We start from the raw sequence: 23,590 nt of genomic DNA on the forward strand, positions 1-23,590 counted from the left end.
GTAATGATGTATGCTATACCTTGAATGAACCTGGAAAACATTATGTTAAGTGAATGAAGCCAGACACAAAAGGTCACATGTTGTATGACTGCATTTATATGAAGTGTCCAGAATAAGTAAGTCCATAGGGACAATACACAGATTGGTTGTTGCCAGGGGTTGGGAAATATGGGTACGAAATGTTGATTAGGTGCCGGGTATCCTTTTGGGGCCATGCAACTGTTCTGTAACTAGATAGAGGTGATGGTTGCACAACACTGTGAATGTACTAAAGGCCACAGAATTGTTCACTTTAAAATGGTTAATTGTATGTCACGTGTATTTAACCTCAGTTTAAAGAAGAGTTTACTTAGATTGGAGGTGTCTGGCTGGGCTGCGAGCCCTTTAAGAGTCACAAGGGGGAGAGGCGGACCTGTAAGAAGACGTGAGGTAGCGCTTGCGCAGAAGAGTCACATGGTGGCTGGGCCGGGGAAATGGCGGCTCCAGGAGAGAGCGGGGCTTCGGGTGGCGGCGGCAGCACGGAGGAGGCATTTATGACCTTCTACAGTGAGGTGAACACAGAGTGAGGGATGGCGGCAACGGGGCGACCCCAATGGGGCTACGCTCCCAGCGGGCGAAGGCAGTGGTCCTTCTGGCCTGGACCGTTGGGCAGCCCCTCCTGTCTGGCCTTTGGGGCGGTGGGGGCTTCGGGAGTGTGTGTGCGTTCCTTCCTGATATTGCGGCGCGGAGATCCCTTGGACGACAGAAAGGGGCGGGGGGTCCGGCGTCTGCGTGGAGGCGGCGATCGTGGCCAACGAAGTGCTTGGGCGCGCGCAGAGTTCCCCAGGACCGCGTAGTCGGGGGCTGGCAGCGGCCGGGAGGCTGGGCCTTCCTGGGGGCGACTTAACCGGCTTGGCCCCCGTTTTTATTATCAACGGAAGCACTCTCTACTCTTAGTTATCTGTAGTGAGTTTTCCTGATAGTTATTTCTGCCATTAGCGAACGCTAGGCACTGTGCATTTTGCCGTGTAGGCATTATCTCCCTTTTACAGATGACAAACCTGAGGTTTAGGGAGGTGAGATAATTTGTGCTGGGTCTTAGAGCAGATGACAGCTCGGTATCATGTTGGGAGGGATTAAGTTTGGTGTGAGCCTCGTTTACTATCGCATCTCCAGAGCCTAGTACATAGTAGTTGCTTAATAAATATTTGTTGAGTAAACGAATGAATGAATAAATGGGTGAATAAATAAATGAAAGAAAAGAATGGGTTTTGGAGTCAGAGGACCTCGGATTGGATTCGTGCAAGGCAGTTAACATGACTGTGACAGAATTCTTTCAAGCCATTGATTTGGCAGTCCTCAATTTCCACGTTTGTAGAACGAGAGGTAATATTAAAACAAGAGTTTTAATGAGGGTTAAAGGGTTTAATGTTTAAGAAAGTTTCATGAGATATAAAGCAGAAGTATCTTTGTAAGAGTTAAAACAAGGCTGAAAGTGGACCTCTTTAGGTTGGCATGGATTTGAGGAATGGAGTTGCTCCCCACCTGGCTGTGAGTTACTGAGAGTTAAGCACCATGTCACATTCATCTTTTATCTCTGGTAGTTGTAACAGTGCTTGTTACATAGTAGTTTCTCCAAAATATTAAGTTTAAAAACAAATTAGTATGTCCATTTATACTCTGTGCTTTCAAAATGTCTAATTCACTTGAAAGTGTTAATGCACTGCTACCAGTTACTGGCTTCTCATGAGTACTCAGCAGTTATAGTGGAACTTGTTTTAATTACTCTTTCTTAGTTAAAAAAAAAAAAAAGCAATCCTGGTTTGTTTAATTTAATGAGAGAAAGTGACTAAAGGAGGACCCTTTAATCATCATTAACTAATATTTATTGAGCACCTGATATGGTCTAGTGTACTGTTTAGGTCCTGGAGAAATGGTAGTGAACAACAGAGAGAAAAATCCTGTCTTCATAGAGCTTTCATTCTATTGAGAAGGATAAACAATGAATAGATGTACAATATACTGTCAGGTAGTGATAAGTGCTATGAGGAAAAATGAGTCTGGGAAAAAGAGAGTGGGGGGAGGGGCGTGCTATTTTACAAAAGAGTGAAGAGGGAAGATGCTGAAATGGATTAGCTTTTTATGTTACTGAGATCCTTTCCAAATGCATTTTGGCCATAGAAATAAAGATGGTATATATAACATGCCAGAGATTCGTTCCAACTAAAATTTCAGTTCTGACAGTGGCACCGAGGATGTTTTCTTGGGACTACCTGGTGCTTGTTCTCCTTAGCATTGTGTTCAGGTCAGGGATTTTTCTATTAGAGTTAGAAAGGCGGAGTTATTTGCTCCCTCCCACACACTTTTTTTTTTTTAAACGTTTAATTTAATTTTATTTAATTTTATTTATTTATGGCTGTGTTGGGTCTTCGTTTCTGTGCGAGGGCTTTCTCTAGTTGTGGCAAGCGGGGGCCACTCTTCATCGCGGTGTGCTGGCCTCTCACTATCGCGGCCTCTCTTGTTGCGGAGCACAAGCTCCAGACGCGCAGGCTCAGTAATTGTGGCTCACGGGCCCAGCTGCTCTGCGGCATGTGGGATCTTCCCAGACCAGGGCTCAAACCCGTGTCCCCTGCATTGGCAGGCAGATTCTCCACTACTGCGCCACCCCCCCACACTTTTTTAATGCTGCTTTTAGTGTACATTTCAGTGTAATTGTATTTTTCCTTTCTTAAAAAGTTGTAAATTAATGTGAACATTCACAAGTATATCGTTCATCATTAGAGCGGAAGCTCTTCGAAGGCAGTGGCTGTGATTTATTTATTTTTGAATCTTCTTGCTGCCTTGCTCTGGCGTCAAACTGTTGGGCTTAAAATTCTGGTTTATAAATTGGGTGATTGGGAAAAAATCTGGTTTACAGGTTGGCTGGTTACAAGTCAGTTGACCTAACTCTCAGTTTTCTTATCTGCGAAATGGGGATAATAGTGGTACCTACCATATAGGATTGTTGAGGGGAATAAACACCTGTAAAGTTTTTACATTATATTAAAATTCAGTAAATGGTAGCTGTTGTAATTATTTCTCAAAGTGTTTAGCAAAATACCTTGAACGTGTAGACACGCAAATAAATGTTTACTGAACATGTCTGTGAGTAGCTTGTTAAGATGACAATTCAGAGTTCATTACTGAGCTTTACTAATGAGGTTTTTATCCCCTTTATTTTAGGTGAAACAAATAGAGAAGAGAGATTCAGTTCTAACGTCCAAAAATCAGATTGAAAGATTGACTCGTCCTGGTTCCTCCTACTTCAATTTGAACCCATTTGAGGTGAGGTATCTGATGTTGCTGTGGCCCTTGATAGGGAGCTTTACGTAGCTGCAGGCAGGCTTACCTCGGAACACACACCTAATTTGTACTATGCATAGTTGGAGTTGAACTTTGGTGGTTTATTGTGAGCAGAGCTTGCTCTCATCTTTTAGTAACCCAAATATATATGGATTTATTTTCAAATGTGAAGGAATAGCTAGCCTTGGTAAATTTAGGGTCTTTGATTTAATTTGTTTGTTAAAACTTTTCTGTTTTACCACAATAAAAAAAACCTAACAACCCAAAAATGTTCACAAGATTATAGACAAGCAAATACACTTTTTAGCTTCCTTAGTTTTATAACTTTAAATGTTTCCTGATTATAAAAGTAAATCATATTTCTAATAAAAATTAGAAATATAGAAAAAGCAAGAATAAAAATCATGTATAATCGTACCTAAGAAAACACCTGTTTATGTTCCAACTGTTTTTAGTTTTATTTAGAAACAAAGAGGGTCATGCAGTTCATGCTGTTTTATTTTATTTTTTTTTTAAAGTTTTTTTTTAATATATAAATTATTTATTTATTTTTTTATTTATTTAAATTTTTGACTGTGTTGGGTCTTCGTTGCTGCGCGTGGGCTTTCTCTAGTTGCAGCGAGTCGGGGCTACTCTTCGTTGGGTGCGCGGGCTTCTCATTGCGGTGGCTTCTCTTGTTGTGGTGCGCGGGCTGTAGACGTGCAAGCTTCAGTAGTTGTGGCTCACCGGCTCTAGAGTGCAGGCTCAGTAGTTGTGGCACACGGGCTTAGTTGCTCCGAGGCATGTGGGATCTTCCCAGACCAGCGCTCAAACCTGTGTTCCCTGCATTGGCAGGCGGATTCTAAACCATTGTGCCACCTGGGAAGCCCCATGCTATTTTATTTTATTTATTTTTTTTTTTGAATTTTATTTTATTTATTTATTTTTTATACAGCAGGTTCTTATTAGTTATCTATTCCCATGCTATTTTAAATGCTATATTGTTACGTAAACTATTTTTATACACTTTTAAAAATATTTTTAATTATTTATTTATTTATTTATTTATTTATTTATGGCTGTGTTGGATCTTTGTTTCTGTGCAAGGGCTTTTTCTAGTTGTGGCAAGCGGGGGCCACTCTTCATTGCGGTGCGCTGGCCTCTCACTATCGCGGCCTCTCTTGTTGCGGAGCACAGGCTCCAGACGCGCAGGCTCAGTAATTGTGGCTCACGGGCCCAGCTGCTCCGCGGCATGTGGGATCTTCCCGGACCAGGGCTCGAACCCGTGTCCCCCGCATTGGCAGGCAGATTCTCAACCACTGCGCCACCTGGGAAGCCCCATGCTATTTTATTTTATTTATTTATTTTTTTGAATTTTATTTTATTTATTTATTTTTTATACAGCAGATTCTTATTAGTTATCTATTCCCATGCTATTTTAAATGCTATATTGTTACATAAACTATTTTTATACACTTTTTAAAATATTTTTCATTATTTAATTATTTATTTATTTATGGCTGTGTTGGGTCTTCGTTTCTGTGCGAGGGCTTTCTCTAGTTGTGGCAAGCAGGGGCCACTCTTCATCGCGGTGCGCGGGCCTCTCACTATCGCGGCCTCTCTTGTTGCGGAGCACAGGCTCCAGATGCGCAGGCTCAGTAATTGTGGCTCACGGGCCCAGCTGCTCCGCGGCATGTGGGATCTTCCCAGATCAGGGCTTGAACCCGTGTCCCTTGCATTGGCAGGCAGATTCTCAACCACTGCGCCACCAGGGAAGCCCATATACACTTTTTTTTTTTTTTTTTTTTTTTCCATATACACTTTTTAAAGTCTCAATTATTTCAACAATTCCTTTATTGTACGATAATTAAACTAGTTTCTAATTGTCACAATTATAAATAACTTTGAAATGAATGTTGTTACATCTTATAAAAAACACTTATTGAGCACTTATTAAAAAAAACCTTTTCTCCACTTCATTTTATTGTGGTAAAGTATACATAACGTAAAATTAACCATTTTAACCATTTTTAGGCATACAGTTAAGTGGCATTAAGTACATTCACAGTGTTGTGCAATCATCATCCCTCTCCATTTCTAGAAGTTTTTCATCATTCCAAACTGAAACTTCAAACCCATAAAACAATAACTCTCCAGTCCTCCTACCCCCAACCCCTGGTAAGCTCTATTCTGCTTTTTGTCTATGAATGCCTATTCCAGGTGCCTCAAACAATGTTTGTCTGTTTATGTCTGGCTTATTTCACTTAGTATAGTATTTTCAAGATTCACCAATTGTTTCTGTTTTTTTGAAGAAATTTTCAAGAATATTTTTCATTTTAAAACAATCTCAGATTTGCAGAAAGGTTGCAAGTAAGTTGTCAATATGACACCCCATCTCCCTGAAATACTTTAGTGTATTTTCCAACGAACAGCATTCTCCTACTGAACCACAATATAACAATCAAAACCAGGAAATAAATGTTGATGCATTTATTTTACTATATGATCCTCAGACCCCATTCAAACTAGCTAATTGTTTCAATGATGTCCTTTATAGCAAAAGGATCCAGTCTGGAATCTCTGTTACATTTAGTTGTCATGTCTCATTAGTCTCCCTCAATCTGGAATAGTTCCTCAGTCTTTCCTTGACTTTCGTGACCTTGGCATTTCTGAAGATTACAGGCCAGTTATTTTGTAGCATCTTTCTCAACTTGAGTTTGTTTGATGTTTCTTCACATTAGATTCAGTTTATGCAGTGTTGACAGGAAACGCATAGAAGTGGTACTGCATTTTTCTCTTTGTAACCTGTAAAGTGGTACATGATTTTGATTTATCCTGTTATTAATGATATTACTTGATCACTTAAAGAGGTGCCTACTAGGTTTCTTCATGAAGTTAACTTTTTTCTCCTTTGTAATTGATAAGCGTTTTATGAGGAGGTACTTTGAGAATGTGTGAATATACTGTCCTTATCAAAGTTTCAGTTTATTCATTTGTCAGTATAGACTTGGGGTTTCCTATTTTATTCAATGGGTTATAATTTGATATTACTTATTTCGATGCTCAAATGTCCCAGATTTGACCAGTAGGTTACTTTTAAGCCTTTCCTGTCTTTTTGATATGTCTTCATCATTCTTTGATTACTAGGCACTCTTGTACTTTTCCTGACCCAGCCTGGAATTAACCATTTCTTTGAGGAGTTCTGATTCCTTTTAATGAAGAATGATATTTAGAAATCAAGATTTGGATGCTAGGTATACCCATTGCCATTGGGATGTCACTACTCCCAGACCCTATTGGTAGACAGAGCTAAGGAGTGTGTGTGTGTGTACATACACATACATGTATTACATAAAAGTTCAATCCAACATCACAGCGTTTATTCTAGGGTTTTTTTTTCTTTCCATGTTCATAGTTCCCATCTCTGAGAAATCTGGCTCCCACTGTCTTTAATATATATATTTACTTAATTGATCCTCCTGTATGAATCTGATCTCCATCTCCCATTGCCATTCCTTCCCTCATGTGAATGACCTCCTCACCCTGCTTCACTCTGACACCAACACCGGGTTGCCTCACTGTGCAAAAACCCTTCTCCCCACACCTGAACTCTAAACTCCAGTGCTGGGTCACCCTTTGGTGTGGGTATGTTTCTCACCTGGCTCTGCCTCCCTGTGCCTGCCCTCCACCCCCAAGAGCTCTCTTCGTCCCTCTTGGGCTCTAGCAGCCTCCCCACCAAGCAGGCATGCTTCCTTCCTGCCTGCTCTGGTCTTGACACCCTGTGTCAGGCTGCCTTCCTCTGGGAACACCCTCCTCATCTTTATTGCGTTCTGACTCCACACTCCAGGCGCCCCCGGCATGGAGGTCCTCTTCACTCTGCTCACGTTCCAACTCTGTGCCAGTTGTACTTGGGCTCCTACACCTCAAGTTGGGCTGCCCTGTTACGTTGGATGCTCTCCTACACGGGCACCCACCTCACCAGGCACAGGCTTCCACACCCCGTGCTAGGCTTGGGCTTTGGGGATATGTCCTTGCTTGGGCTCCTGCACCCTGTGCCCTCCCATATTGACAGTCTCACCCTGCTTAGGTTCTGACACCCTATGGCAGGCCACCTGTCCATGGAGATGCCCTCCTCAACCCACTTTGGCACTTTATGTCAAGTTACCCCTCTGTGGATGCGCTTCTCACCCTGTTTGGATTCCAGCACCACATGACTAGCCGACACTCCTCGTGTGGTTACTGTCTTCTTTGTCCCAGATGGGCTCTGACACTCCGCTCTGGGCCATATTGACTCCTCACCCAAAGTAGATGTCTACTTCGCCTGGCCCCACTTAACATATTTGAAAGGGAAGAGGAAGATAACAAGCTTAAAGAGTATTTAGATATGATTTTGGGGAGGGCGTAGGGGGAGATAATATGTTTGAAAGGTGATAAAGAATTTGATGGTATGTCCTTTCTGTTTAGTCATATATATATATTTTTAATATTTATTTATTTGGTTGCACTGGGTCTGTAGTTGAGGCAAGCGGGCTCCTTAGTTGTGGCATGCAAAATCCTAGTTGCAGCATGCATATGGGATCTAGTTCCCAGACCAGGGATCGAACCCCGGCCCCCTGCATTGGGAGCATGGAGTCTTATCCACTGTACCACCAAGGAAGTCCCTAGTCGTATTTTTAAATTGAGATAGTATGTACTGTGAAAAGGGGACACATGATCATATAACTTACCTGTTTATTTAAGATAATTAGTGTTTCCTGTGGAGATCTGTTGATGAGGAGTAACAGATTGTTGGGACCAGTATGAATGCTAGGATTTTACTGTCCTACCAGTTAATGTGGTCTGGAAGTGGAACTCACTGCCCTATAGCTCCTGTCCTGATTATAGGAAGTGTGTTTGTTTTTTAATTTTATTTATTTTTTTCGCCGCATGGCATGTGGGGTCTTAGTTCCCTGACCAGGCATTGAACCCGGGCAGTTTGCAGTGAGAGCTCGGAGTCCTAAGCACTGGACCACCAGGGAATTCCCCGGAAGTGTGTTTGAATGTGTAAAGAATATGGTAAGGTTGACAAACCTGGGGAGGTGCCAGATTGTGTTTGAGTGAGCAGGACTCCATGACTGTCCATTAGAACTTTTGTCTTTTCTCTTTCATACAAATATGCTGGCCACTTTATAGGATGGGTGTCATTGTCTTTTTTTTTTTTTTTAATTGAAGTATAGTTGGTATACAATGTTGTGCTAGTTTCAGGTATACAGCAAAGTGATTTAGTTATACTATATATACGTGTGTGTGTGTGTGTATTCTTTTTCAGATTCTTTTCCATTATAGGTTATTACAAGGTATTGAATATAGTTCCCTGTGCCATATAGTAGGTGCTTGTTGTTTATCTGTTTTATATATGGTAGTGTGTATCTGTTAATCCCAAACTCCTAATTTAGCCCCAAGCCCCCGCCAGTTGTCTTCTTACAAAGTTGGTTTTTGACCCTAAGTCAGGGTCCAGCATCCTCCCCACCAAGCTAGGTGTTCCTAGCAATTTAGGAAATCAGTAACTTCTGTTTTTTCATGCAACAACTACTGGGACATCTAAATGAATCAGACTTTTCTCCAGAGGTAAGCAGACTGGTTTTTTCCTAGTAAGGAGAAGTGATGCAGTAATAGCTGTCCTCTTGGCTATAAATTGAAACGTGAGTAGTTGTCCTATATACCATCTTCCTGAGCAGCAGGTAGAAAAGGGACTCTGATGGGTCTTATTACAGGAATCCTAATCCAGGGGGCATTTTCCCCCCCTTCCTGCCATCACTGCACTATTTGGATGCATTTCTAACCTTCAGCCATTTTCTAAACATCTTTCTTATGCATTCTACAATTGTTCTTAGGTTAAGGGCCCTCCCCTACTTCCTTCCATAAGCTTAGATGAACCTGTGCGCCTGCTCAGTCCTGCCTTTTTCATGTTCCTTTTTTCTGTTTAACTTTATTTTTTATAAAGATTTTATTTATTATTTATTTATTTTATTTATTTTTGCAGCAGGCGGGATGCGGCGCGAGGGCTTCTCTCTAGTTGTGGAGTGCAGGTTTTCTCTCTCTAGTTGTGGCACGCAGGCTCCAGGGCACGTGGGCTCTGTAGTTTGCGGCACGCAGGCTCTAGTTGAGGTGCACGAGCTCAGTAGTTGTGGCGCGCGGGCTTAGTTGCCCTGCAGCATGTGGGATCTTAGTTCCCTGACCAGGGATCGAACCTGTGTCCCCTGCATTGTAAGGTGGATTCTTTACCACTGGACCACCAGGGAAGTCCTTCTGTTTAACTTTAAAGCCCCAGAAGGCAGCACCACAGACTTCATTTTCTGTTTATCTTGTTTAGCACATTGGGAAGAAAGGTATTTATCTCACAGGATTCTGGAACTTGCACATTATTAACAGGTCAGAGAGTTCAGTTGTGACCTAAGACTGGATTCCTCTTTCAAGCAGAAGATCCTAAAGGACACTGTGGCGGTTTATTTGAGTTCAGGAACTTATATAAATGCCACAGTCAAGCATTTTTGTTTCTGTGTGATGATTTATTAACTCTCTGAGGTCCAAGACTGTGGATTTTTCTTTGCAGTATCCCCAAAGCCTGAGACACAGTGGGAGTTCAGAAAAATCTTCCAAGAACCTGAACAGACCTGTGTGCTTCCTTAGAGCCATATTGGTTATATGGTATTTATCATTTTGGTAAGAATTGTGACTTGTCTGTTCATTCCCTTGTGGACCTTAAATTCTATGAGAACAGTAGTGAGCACAGGATCTAGCAATCCCAGGTGCTCCATAAGTTTGTACTGAATGTATAAAACTGGCTTCAAAGGGGTTTGGACCGCAGGTATAGGCCCATTGTCTTCACTGTGTTTCATGGCCACATATGGCAACTCCAACTCTTAATGATAGAAGAGGAGTCGGATTAGCTAGCTTTGAAGGCACTCAGTGAATATATGTTGCTAGTGATCAGTACACATATGATATGACCCTTGGAAAAATAACTTTTGATGTGTGTGTGTTTGTGTATATTTATACGTACCCTCTTCATTTTTGCCAAATCATCTGAAAGTAAGCTGCAGACATTGATGCTTCATGCCTAAGTACTTTAACATGCATCTCCTCAAAACAAGAACACATTTCGACATAACCACAACACCATTACCACACCTAGGAAAAACCACTACTGCAGTTCAGCAACATCATCTGGCATGAAGTCTACACTCCAATGACTCCAATTGTCCTAAAAAAAAAAATCTCAATTTTAGCTATTTTATTTTTTAACCTGGGAACCAGTCAAGGTTTATGAATTACATTTGGCATGATTAGTTCTAGGCTATAGCTTTATTGAGGCTTTTTTTTGTGTGTGAAGGTGGGATGATTTCCATCCTTTCACATTCATTTTGAATACCTTGTTGGGTTTGCTGGACTTTGGTTTGCTCTAGTACATTCCTTTTCCCCAGAACCAAGGAAAGGTAGGGTTCTCCTCTGAATATTTGTGTATGTACAGTTACCTCCCTTTGTCTGTAAATCTTATGTGGCTGCATTTTTCCTTTTGAGTGACTTTTCCCCGGTTCCTTTCTCCCTTGGGAAGGTATGATGGGGTGCACTCACTCTTGAAAAGTCTTTGTTTTAAAGTTCTTCTTCCTTTTCCCTCACCCCCAATTGTATGCCTGACATTTGAGAATGGGTATGCTCTTGTAGTAACCTTCAAAAGTCTATTGAATGCAGGGGTGATTCAGCTTCATTGCCTACCAATAACTGCTGCTGTAGGTGGGCTGTTTGAATGTGTTGAAAGCTTGCTATAAATCTTGACATTACTTGTTGTCAAGTTTTTCTAAGGCTCTGTAAACATCTGACTAAGCTTGGCAGATTACTTTTCAGTTTTAATTTCTGTGGTTTTTTTTTTTTTTTTTATAAATTTATTTTATTTTTGGCTACGTTGGGTCTTTGTTGCTGCACACGGGCTTTCTCTAGTTGTGGCGAGCGGGGGCTACTCTTCGTTACAGTGCGCGGGCTTCTCATTGCGGTGGCTTCTCTTGTTGCGGAGCACAGGCTCTAGGGGCATGGGCTTCAGTAGTTGCGGCATGCGGCTCAGTAGTTCTGGCTCGCGGGCTCTAGAGCGCAGGCTCAGTTGCTCTGCGGCATGTGGGATCTTCCCGGACCAGGGTTCGAACCCGTGTCCGCTGCACTGGCAGGCTGATTTCCAACCACTGCACCACCAGGGAAGCCCCTGGTGTGTATTTTTCAAGATTTCTTACTTTTTTTTTTTTTCCTCTTTGCCCCCTTTAATAACTGATCGTCAGTTCTATTAACTTCAAGTGCACTTATTTTTGACCTCTGTCATCATTCCTTACCAGTGCATCTCAAACTGTAATATGATTCAGATCACCTGGGGATCTTGTTGAAATGTTGATTCTGATTCAGTCACACTGAAGTGGGGCCTGCTTTTCTGAATTTCTAACAGACCTTCTTACCCTCTGCCCTTCAGCACCTTCTTCACACCTTGAATACTAAGTACATAAATGTTAGGTGCTATGTTGAATCCATGGACTACACTCTGAAATCCTCTGGTTTAATTGTATGTCTTATGATAAAGCCTTCTTTGAAAAACTTTTATTATATGGTAATTTAAAAAAATGTTTCTCCTGCTTATTTATCTTTGCATTTCTAGTGTATAGCAGCATGTTCAGCAGGTAGTAGCTGCTATGTAAATGTTTGAATGAATGTGTGTTTTTGTGGTGAGGGAATCAGAATCCTTGATGACGAATGTCAACACCAGGATACCCAGGGTTGGAGAAGAATGATAAAACTTATCTTTAAAACAGTGTTGCTCAGAAAATACAGATTTTGCTGTCATTTGGCCGTACCCAATTCTACTAAGTTCTACTGAACTGGAATCAGACTTTCCTAGAGTGAACCCCTGGCATTGCTCTCAGATTTCCACTCTGGGTTGAGAACTGTTGAGCCATGTAAATTATAACGTGGAGCCAAGTGGACATTTCTAGATTGAGATGAAAATCAGCTGTGGGGGGGGGCTTTATTTGAAGATCTACAGTTCTCCCTCATTAAAAAAAAAATAAAAATCAGGTAGCCAGCCTAATTATTTTCACGTTGAGTTGCTATACTTTCTCCACATTGCAAAGGTAAGTAGAGGGTGGGTACTTTTCTTAATAATGAAGGAGAAAGGCAACATTTTTCTCATGGTCTGTAAACACGTCCCTGGGTGTAGGGTAATTTATTACTTTTCTGATGGAGTGAAAGAAACCACTGAATTAATTTGAGAACCCTGAAACACTATAGCTATTATTCTGTTACTGGTTTACTCATTTATATTTCTTGAACATTTTTTAGAACTGTATGCTAGGTACTGTTCTAGAATGCTGAGTACTGTTCTAGATGCTGATTATAAAATGTATAATTATTGGGCATCTCTTAAATCTATAAATTCTTTTAATCTCTTTTACAGTTTTGATTTTGATTCTTCCAGGTTCTTCAGATAGATCCTGAAGTGACAGATGAAGAAATAAAAAAGAGGTTTCGGCAGGTATGATACTATATTCCTGTAATAGGTGGAGTTTGAACCTTTTAAAAATGTATTGAGCACATGATTCTCTTAGGACTCGAGGGTTATTATGAGGACATTCTGTTATGACTTTTGGGCCAAAATTTAATCTTTTTTTTTTTTTAAGGCTATGTAACTCTGAAAAAAAACTTACAGTGACATACAAATCTTAAATAATTTAATGACCATAGCTTACCTGTGAATAGGATGAATTTTACATCCAAATAGAATCTCTCCAGTTTCTTAATTAAGACAGAGAAGTACAAGGTAGAGTAGTAGAGCTTACATGGTGTCATACTTATCAAATCCCCTGGCTTCTAGGAGATTCATAACAGTGTTTTATTTTTAAGTTCATTTAGCAGTGTTAAGTGATTTTATTTTTAAAGTTCTATTCCTCAATAATTTTATCTTTTGCAAACTTATATGAATACTCAAAAGATACCTGGTTTAATATAGAGTGCTTTCAGAAAGTTCTCTCGGAAAGGAGATCCACAACCTCTGATTCTTGCCCATTCTAATATTTAATAACTCAAGCTGTAGAGTTTTATAGTAGCCTTTTAAAACACCCTTCCAGTTTTGAAAGCTAACCCCCCCAGCCTTTTGTTCTATGAGTTGAATAATCATACTCCCTGTAATGTCTTTGCAAGTTGGATTTTCTGTATATTTCATGTCTTTTTTTTTTAACTTTCCTCAACTTATATCTTTTATATACTTCATATTTTAATAGGGCCTGACCAGTGCTGAATATATTTCTCAGCTCCTGCATGACAGACTTGTTAATATCCAGTGTTAGGCTTGCTTTTTCAATACAGTCATTGCCTCCACATTGCTGACTCATGATCATCTTCTGATCTACTATTAAGCCAAGGTGTTTTTATTTTTGCCTACTCAGTCATTTCCCATTATATAACTTTATAGCTTTTTTTGCTTCCTGACTTCTTCTCTGCACTTATATTCAGCTTTTTCCCCTTCTTCTAAAATATCAAGTTTTCTAATGTAATGCATTAGAAATCTTTCCCAATTCAATAAGCAGTCATTCAAATTCATAGTCAAAACTTTTAGACTATTTATGTAGCTATACGAAGAACTCAATAAGAGTTCTTATTTAGTCATTAATAGAGCCTAATAGTTAAGAGTGTGCATGCTGGAGCTGTATGACTTGAGTTTCTGTCTTGGCTGTACCTCTTACAAGCAGTGTGAGCGCTGGCAAGTTACTTTCAACCTTCCTGTGCCCTGTTACCTCGTTTGTAAAATGCATGTAATGATGGTGGCTGCCCCTGGGGTTTTTATAAGGATTTGAATGAGGCAACACACCTAACGCACTTAGAGTAGGTCTTGGCCTATGGTATGTCCTCTTCATGTGCTAGCTGTTGCCAGTGTGTGTTAGTATGCTAAGTTCTTTACTCATTATCTCATTTCATCCTTACAACAACCCAGTGAGATATAGGTATACAGTATTGTCCCACTTAGAGAGGAGGAAACTGAGGCGGAGATAGATCAAGTGAATTGCTCAAGGTCTCAGAGCTAGCAGGTGATCTAAGTTGAAATTGGGATGCAGGATTTTGGCTCCAGTAATGCTGGATTTAGCAGTAGATCCCTACTTGATGTCATCCCCGAGCACAGTCCCTCTGTTCAAACTGTTTCTGTCTGTCGGTGATAGTAGGTCAGTGGTTCTTAACCCTAACTGTCTGAAAGGATCACCTATGGAGGTTTTTGCTTTTTAACTTTTTGTTATAAGAAATTTTCGTTATATTTTAAAAAGAAAGAATAAAGCAATGAAAGCCCGTATATTCACCATGTATATGCAACAGTTCCCTTCATTAACTATATATGTATTTTTGGCAGAACTGTAAATTACAGACACTATGATACTTCACCCCTAAGTACTTAAGCAGTTATCCCACCAAAGTAAAAAAAGGACATTTTCTTGCATAACTACTTGTCACACCTAACAAATTAACACTAATTCCTTACTATCATCTGATACCCAGTCTAGTAGAGGTTTAAAAAGTACAGATGCCGGAGACTGATTCAGAAGGTCTCAGGCTGGAAAGTAGACCTCTGTATTCCTAAAAATCTTCACAGGGTTGGAACGCAGCCAGAACTGAGAGCCACTGCTCTATAGTAGAAGTTCTTTTAAGAAAGAGATGATATCTCAGACCTGTTTAATCCTCTCTAGTGCTCCGTATAAGAAACATAAAAGGAACTTGGTACTTTTTGTTCTTTCCTTCCCCCTCCCAAATTATGACAACATCTTCATAATGCTTGGCTTACATTTGTTCTCAAATAAATGTTTTACCATCTGTGCAGTTACCTGTTGGTACTTGAATTTTATTAAGGACTAACACTTCTGGGCATTTTATGATATTTATTAATTTTTAAAAAATGCTTCTGGCTGGCAGTTTTTGCCCTAATAAGAGCTTTTGGTTGTAAAGAGGCACAGTGCAGGCGAAGAGTTACTAAATGTTCCTCTTATTGACAAAGCTATCTTTTCTCTTATTATAGTTATCCATATTGGTGCATCCTGACAAAAATCAAGATGATGCTGACAGAGCACAAAAGGCTTTTGAAGGTATTTGTATATTTACCTGCTTCTGAGAAACATATTGTCAGTGCTCGGAACTAACTGTTCCTAGTCCTGGATCAAGAAAAGAATGTTACAGTTTTGTCTTCTGGTCATGAAGAAGCTGTGGTTTTCAGTAGAACGGTTGTCATTCAAAGCAGAATGTTGCTGTTTAGAAATAGAACTTAACTTTGGTTTGTTAAAACTTTTATGTGCCAACAAAGATTGTTACTGCATAGGATCATTTTTTTCCTTTGAACATAAAAAATAATTGGAAGAATTTGATCACTGAGTTAAATCTAGATGTGGTGTATTTAACCTTGAGCATATATTTAATTTTTTTCCAAGGCTCTCAAGGAAAATCATTGCTGTAGTTGTATGTTTTTAAATCAGTTTAAAAACAGTAAATAATTTAACAAAGTAGGGAATGCTTTTAGACGGCACAAGTCCATTTACACTGCCTGAGTATAGTTCAGACTTTGAGAGGGTGTTTGCAGAAACAGTTAATTTCAATGTTTTGCATTAGCTGTGGACAAAGCTTACAAGTTGCTACTGGATCAGGAACAAAAGAAGAGGGCCCTGGATGTAATTCAGGCAGGAAAAGAATACGTGGAACACACCGTAAGTATTTATAGTGCTGCTGTGTTTACAGGAAGTATTAGTAAGCCTTGGGCGCCTTGCCTTGTAGGAGGGTAAATGTTAACATTAACATAGCAATGCCTGACTGGCCTGACTGGCCTGACTGCTCCTGTGGTCTCCACCACTTTGCTGTGATGGTCATGAACAGTGCGTGCCTGAATCTGGCATTCACTCCTAGAGCTCAGGACGCTGCTCCTACCTCTTTCCCTTGTTGTGGAAAGAGGGTTTTTCTTGCTGTCTCATCGCAGTACCCCATTCTGAAAGTGGAACAGTGGAGCAGCCATGGTGTGCTTAACCCTGGACTTTTATTCTTGTCTCTGTGAAAGGGTTGAAACAAGGGCTTGAGAAAGGCTGGCAAGGGGATATGAGTAACTATTTAAAAAAAAAACAGGACGAGATACATGTCTGTATTAATAATAGGGTTGGGAAGGACTCAATTGAAATAAATTCAGTTTTAGCTGTCTTTATTTTTTTCCATTACCTAAATCTCCCGAGTGGTGGGAAATGTTAAGACAGCTTCCTTGAGGTAAGAAAGGTCTTTGTTTTAATTTTTTACTTGCTAGGGCAAGAATCTTGAGGCTGTTTTATAAGAGCAGTTTCAGTTGGGAGTGAATATGGATGTGACCTTTTCTTTGAAGAGCTTTGGAATCTGTAACAACTGTATAACCAATAATAGTAATGAGGCCAATTTAGATGAGGGACATGAGTAAAAAGAAGAGACAGACTGCCATAACTGTGTCTTGCTGGCCATGTGTTGGAATTTGAGGGCCAAATTCTGGTAGAAACCAGAAAAGAACCCAACAATTTGTCCCTGAATTATTGTCATAGTTACCCTTCCTCTGTATTTTGCGTGTAAAGGAGCCACCCTCAGGCTTTCTGACCACAGGGTGGCAGTAGGGCCTTTCTGAGCTTGGAAGGCACTTGGCTTTTTGCCGGACTGAATGGTAATTTAATGGAGTAATGTCATTCTTTTTTGAATGGATATATTTATTTTTGGGGGGAATCTCAATGGTGGCCAAAGTGGTGAAAACATCAGTGAATGTGTTGTGAAGATCGTTGGTTTAAGGAGGTTTCACAGTGAAAATTATCCAGAATGCCGTTGCAGAAATGCCAGAAAACAATCCTATTTGATGCTGCAAATTCTGTAGCTTCTTTAAAACTTGACAAATGTACTTTTTGTTTTGCTATAAACACATAACCACAAGCCATGAAAGATAAATGCATAAGCTGTTCAGTGTATCAAAGGCTCTTTGGATCTGGCCTAGGATCTGATAAGTTGGGGACAACGCCCCAGCTGGTCCCCTTGTGTTGGATTTTAGATGAGGTTAGAGAAAGGACCCCTGGCTCCTAGTTTTCTTTGATTGTGTTGCTGTTTTGGAGGGGAGGGGAGTGGCTCATCTTATTTCAATGCAAACTTTTTGTTACACCTGTAGAAAAGTGCACATATTCTATGTGTGCAGCTTAATGGATATTCTCAAAGTATGAGTGCTCATTTTTTGATGGAAAAAAATTCTTTTTAGGTGAAAGAGCGAAAAAAGCAATTAAAGAAGGAAGGAAAGCCTACAAATGTGGAGGAGGATGATCCTGAGCTGGTGAGTTAAATATGGGAAAAACCACCTCATCTTGTGTGAATGGGTTCACTGATTGGTGGGTTAAAGAGAGGGAAGCTTAAGGAATGCTGCATACATGCTAGAAACATTTTCACTTAAAATATTAAAATGTATATTCATTCTCCTTTTTGAAAAATCCACGTTTTTTTGGACATAGGGCTATGGCCTTCCCTTTGAGGGTTTGTCTGCTCATTGGAGTTCGCAGTTGACTTTATTTTATAAAATACACAGAGCATTATCCATAGTTTCTGCTTTTAATTTCTTTTGAAGAACATTGAAAACTTAGGTACCTGTGAAGCAAAGCAAGAGCAGAATCCTAGATTGTTTTTTCAGTCTTTTCCAGATGTCTCACCTGTACCTAATTCAACAGCGGTTATTTTTAGGGACTTGTGTTTGACTCTTTCTAAAGCATTCCACTTAGTTTTAAAAGAACCAACAAGCATTTATTTTTATAACCACACTGATCAATTTCTGTGATGTTTAAATCACATAAGTACAGTAGTAATTGCAACTGGGGTAGACAGCTTTGGGAGCAACCACAAATGACTCTTGGTAAACAGCTGTCTACAGCCACGGGTACCCATTGTGCTGCAGGTAATAATGTGCTTCCAGGGAAATGGCAAGCATCTGTTTTTTGCTTTTTTTTTAAATTTTTATTTGCGCCAGGTCTTAGTTGCGGCTTGCGGCCTCCTTAGTTGTGGCATGCATGTGGGATCCAGTTCCCTGACCAGGGATTGAACCTGGGCCCCCTGCATTGAGAGTGCGGATTTTAACCACTGCACCACCAGGGAAGTCCCCGAGCATCTGTTAATCCCGTGGGTTCTTCAGTGGAGATTGGTTAAGAGAGAGATTCTACTTATATATTTGTGTCTGATTGCCTCACTAGCCTGAAAAATTTTAAGTCATCTTAATCTTGCCTCAAGTTAGGTCAAAAAATAACTTAATCCACATGCTTATTTTAAAAGATTTATAGAGGAGCGGCTGTCTTACTAGGGAAACTTGCTATCAACTTCTTCCATCAGTGATTTTAGTTACAGCAACTGGTCCCCTCTTCTGTTTGGTAACACTGCTTGAGAACTGTTAGGCCGTCTTTTCCATTAGCCACTTGTTTTGGGTTTACTCCATTCCAGTATTTTAGTTTTTTTCTCCTCAGCTCTACTGTCCCTTCCCTTTAATTATCCTTTTTAGTCTTTTCTGAAGACCCTCTTATAAATATTCCTTGCTCCTCCTAAGTTGTTAAGAACCTTAACTTTTTTTAGTTGTCTTTTTTTCCTGCTTATAAAGGAACACATGCTAATGATAGAAAATTTGGAAAAAGCAGAAAAATATAAAAAATTAAAATCACCAGAAACTGTTCATCCAGGAGCTTTTAAAAATATTGAAATATTCTTTACAGATTCCTTCACCTCTTTGATGTTTGTCATTATTAGGGGCTGGAGTTTGTCAGCATTGCTTTCATTGAGCAGTGCCTGGCAGGTATCAGTATTAAAGAGAAGTGACAGTAATTTGGGGACTCCTTTACTTCCCCTTTTTTCCATATGTCACTCTTGCTCCAGTGTCTCTGATTTTAGGATATAAATCGTATGAAATCTGGATGATGGGTTATTTTTTATATTTCTTTGTATATTTAAAATACTTTATATTTGGGGGAAAAAGTTTTAAAGATAAGAGTTTTGTTTTCTATCTAATGCTGTGTTACCTGTTTCTGCCAACGTAAGAGTCAGAATATAAGCTCAGCTGCATACAACTGAGACCCCAAATGACAGTGGTTTGAACAAGTCGGTGGCTTTTTTCTCTCCTGTGTAGTAGTCTTCGGGAAGATGGCTGCTGGACTGCGTGTCCCTCAAGGACTCAGTGTCCTCCTTTCTGTGGCTCTGCCAACAAGTGTGTTGCCTCCAATCTCCCAGTCCAGGATGTGTCATCACCTCACCCACGTACAAACAGCAGGATAGAGGAATAGGGCAGGAGGGATAAGTGTGCTCCCTCTAAGAACACTCCAGAAAGTTGCTACATCACTTTTCCTTATAGCTCATTGGCGAAAACAAGTTACATGGCCACGCCTAGCTGCAGAGAAGCCTGGGAAATACAGGCTTTTGTGCTGGGTGGCCATGTGCTTTAAGATAAGGGAGTGTACAAGAAGGTAGAACACATCATGGGGCGAGGATAGGGGACAACTAGTAGCTCTGCCACAGTCGGGAGACTCCTGAGACTAGTCTGATAGCACCTGCATATCTCCAGGACCTCTCTTGGTGCCTAGCTCAGAGTTAATTATAACATATGCGTGAAAAGAAAGAATGAAAGTTATTTTTGGAAGTTCTTTGGAGGAAAGGGCCCTCCAAAATTTCAATGGTTGTGATAAGTGGGTAAAATTTTTTTTTTCTCTTATTGGTGCTTTTTACCAGAGCAAGGCTCCTCTGTATCATCTGAATGGTGAAAGTGGAAAGAGCTCATAGGAGGATGTGTTATTTATCTCCCAGGAGAGAGCCAGCATCCTGAAGTGGTTCTCTCTGGAGAGTCTTTTTTCCTTGCTGGTCTAATCTGCTTTTGTCCTGGGCTCCATCTAAAAATATTTGATTCAAATTGCTGGTAAAATATTTACTTTGCTTTTCTTCTTAATTTTTTTGTAGTTCAAACAAGCAGTATACAAACAGACCATGAAACTCTTTGCTGAGCTGGAAATTAAAAGGAAAGAGAGAGAAGCCAAAGAGATGCATGAAAGGTATATATTAGTATATTCGTTTAAGCCATGTCTGAATACCTAGATTAACCAAGATGGTCTTCGGAGATTTTCCTGATGAAGGAATTATGTTACAGTACATCGTTTAAGAGACTGTCTAAAATAGTTATCTGAAACAGCCAAAGTTTTGAATCACTAGGGTAAGGAATTCTCTCTGACTTTTGGGAAATATTGAATAGGCCTGTCCTTAGGGAGTTTATAATCAAGAGTGCTGTGTGTTTTCTTCCTGATTTCCTGGAGTGAAGTAGGCAGTTATTCAGGCCAGAGCCTTTTGTGTGACTAGTGGCTGCAGCTTTGGTGAGTATGTAGTGTTGTACAGTGTAATCACTTACAACAGATTTATTGCCGGAAAGTATGATTTCCTTTGCTCATCAGAAATCTTGAGGTTAATTTAGTTTATGTATTTTGTATTGTTGATTGGTGTTTAGCAATAACTAGGTTTTGCTAGTTGGGGTTATGTGAAAGGGCCTTGTTTTAGGATAGGGTTTTGTCCAGAGATCCTCTTGAACAAGAACCTCTGCTATTGTAATGGTCACTCTACTGAAGTAAGGTGGCCTGGGTTCTTGAGATGGCTTTGTCAGGGACTGGCCCTGGAACCTCCGATTAGTGTTGGCTGGGCTTTGACGACCTTGTCTGTCTATCTCTGTGACAGGGGTATCTGTATCTTGCCCCACAGTCTCATCTGCATGTTTTAGAATGACATTTGTGCAGTGCTTTGAGCCCTTTCCAGACAGCCGTCTTTGGAGAACTCTAGGGAATTGGTTTACTTTATATGCTTGCTTCTGTGGGGAAATGCCTAACTTGTATAGTTAACACAGTCTCCAAGTATCATATAAATCCTATGGCCTGGTTTTCCTCCTAGGAAGCGACAAAGGGAAGAGGAGATTGAAGCTCAAGAAAAAGCCAAACGAGAAAGGGAGTGGCAGAAAAATTTTGAGGTAAGTTTCCAAGGTGGCCAGGGACTCTTATTCCAGAGTAAGAAAACTTCCCAGCATAGAAGCTTGATTCCTGGGCATTCCCAGGACTGACTGGGGTGGACAGTCGGGGAAATGGCTTATGTGGGGAAAAGCGGGGGCTTTGGGGACTGAGTCCTGGCTCAGCCACCTCTGCGCTCCGTAGCTTGGCAAGGGCATGATAGGCACAGCTGCCAAGTGGGCTCAGGAACAATGGTTTACACCTCTAATTTAGGGGGTAAACGTGGAGTAGCGCCCTATTTAGAGGTCTGTTAGTAGAAACTGAGGTTCTTGTAACCCCGGTGTCCTGCCTGCAGAGAGACTTAAGGCTTGATTCCTCTTTGACATCCTGGTTATATCCTTCAGGGGCTCAGCCAGTTTCCTGAATTGAGCAGCGTTTGGTCTTATCTTCTGTAAGATTTAGGACTCAGGGTAGGGATTGGCTAACCAGTGATGATGGCTTTGTTTCTGTCCCTCTGAGTGAATGCAGAGAGAGAAAATGAGTAGGCCCCTCGGTAAGGGGGAGGGATCCCAGTGGTCCTCCCAGCACAGCTGGCCAGGCACTGTGCTGGCTTTGCGCCTCCATCCAGGTTTTAAGGGGCAGAAGGAAGGTGCTGGGGGAAAGAGCGGCTGTACTGCTGGCAAGCCAGATGGCTTTGAGAAAAGGATGCAGCCTCTGAGCCCTGGCGTCTTCGTTTGTGAAATACCAGTGGCACGACACACCGCAGCTTTTTGTGAGGGTTAGGAATAGCGTGCAGTAAGTGTCTAGCCCAGAGGTACCCAGCAAACAGTGGCTTTGTTGTGATGAGTATTATCCGTCTCATCCTCCTTTCCAGCCTGTGGCTTATCCTGCCTTCTAGGGGTGGTATGACCCTTTCCTGGGCCCATGGAAGGGGCAGAAAAGCTCTTGCTCTGTTCTACTCTTGGATTCTTCCAGAGGACTGGGCTGGGCCGAGCTGGGCTACAAGGGGGATGGCACAGCAGGCTCAGGCCCTTCCTTTCCCTAACTGGTTTCCTCACCTCAAACCTCTTCTGTGCTTAGGAAAGTCGAGATGGTCGTGTGGACAGCTGGCGAAACTTCCAAGCAAATACAAAAGGAAAGAAAGAGAAGAAGAACAGGACCTTCCTGAGACCACCAAAAGTAAAAATGGAGCAGCGTGAGTGACCACCTGGGGTCACAGCCACAGAACCTTCCCTCACCTGTCTCCCCTCCTGCTTTGAAGGACTCATTCTTTCCTCCCATTTTCACCCCAATATAGAGTAGTATTTGCTTTTTAGTCCATTTTGTTTCCAATACAATTTAATATCGATCAGAGTAATTCTTTTGTACATTGAAATGAGGGGCTCGGTTTAAAAAGAAACCTACCCCTACCCCTAGACCAACCGGGATCTGGAAGGTGCCACCATTGGTGCTGCCTTCTCTTCCCACAGCCTGTAACTTAATGTTTTGTACTTCACTGAATTGTGATGGTTAGAAACCTCGTGTATAGTTTGTGGAAATCATCCAATTAAACGTATTGCTTAAAATGGTGTTGCCATGACTTCAGAGACAAGCCTGGGCCACCTTAGGAAGCCCCTTTCCTTCAGTTGCTTGCTTCTGGGTGTGGCATCCTTCGAAGCCCCAGATCAGATGGGAAGGCATTGGACACACAGAGCAGTCACTCAATGCCCTGACGTCCCGTGGTGTTTGGCATGTGCTTTCCCGTCTGACTGGCCAATCCGTGTGGCATGAGGCTCCAAGTCACCCAAACCTGTTCACCTTCCAAAGAGCTAGCCATCCTCCCACCAGTACCATTGTGTCCTAGCCTGTCTGCGTTTGTTAGTGGTAATATTCTGTATGTGTAATAAATTTTTATACCCGAACCACTGGTGTACTGTTGCTCAGGTAGTTTTCCATGGGTGAGCCTCTTGTCGGGCTTGGCCCATCTGCAAAATGCTTTGGAGTTGGATGGACCTGGCTTCTGACCCCTTACTTGCTGAACCTTAATTTCTTCATCTGCAAATGGGAATATAGATCACTGGCAGCTTTCAGGGAGGATTAGGTACGGCATATGTAAGGGAGCTACCATAGTGCTCAGTGGGTGTTGCCAGGATTATTTCTGTGCAAAATGAAAATACTGATTATTTTGAGGATTAAATGAAATAATGTATGGAAGCATCCTGCTTACGGTATATACTCCAGTGTCATGCTGGCTGTGAGAGACAGGACCAGCCCTTGGGAGG

The 23,590-nt window shown here is 41.1% G+C and overlaps 1 protein-coding gene across 1 annotated transcript; it reads left to right on the plus strand.

Moving 5' to 3' along the window:
- The first annotated feature begins 398 nt into the window (after positions 1–398).
- On the plus strand, positions 399–23,230 carry DNAJC8 (DnaJ heat shock protein family (Hsp40) member C8). Its single transcript, XM_082441215.1, has 9 exons — positions 399–551; positions 3,202–3,303; positions 12,791–12,847; positions 15,371–15,437; positions 15,955–16,049; positions 17,588–17,659; positions 20,305–20,396; positions 21,277–21,352; positions 22,410–23,230. The coding sequence occupies exons 1-9, from the start codon at positions 474–476 to the stop codon at positions 22,530–22,532; spliced, it is 762 nt and encodes a 253-aa protein (XP_082297341.1). The 5' UTR covers positions 399–473; the 3' UTR covers positions 22,533–23,230.
- Positions 23,231–23,590: the final 360 nt, after the last annotated feature.

This window comes from Balaenoptera physalus, assembly GCF_965194825.1.
Source record: "Balaenoptera physalus genome assembly, chromosome: 1".
Lineage (NCBI taxonomy): Eukaryota > Metazoa > Chordata > Mammalia > Artiodactyla > Balaenopteridae > Balaenoptera > Balaenoptera physalus.

Coding starts and splice junctions, on each gene's coding strand:
- DNAJC8 (XM_082441215.1), top strand. CDS start 474: ATGGCGGCTCCAGGAGAGAGCGGGGCTTCGGGTGGCGGCGGCAGCACG. Junction 16,050..17,587: donor AAGAATACGTGGAACACACC/GTAAGTATTTAT, acceptor AATTCTTTTTAG/GTGAAAGAGCGAAAAAAGCA. Junction 21,353..22,409: donor AGTGGCAGAAAAATTTTGAG/GTAAGTTTCCAA, acceptor TTCTGTGCTTAG/GAAAGTCGAGATGGTCGTGT.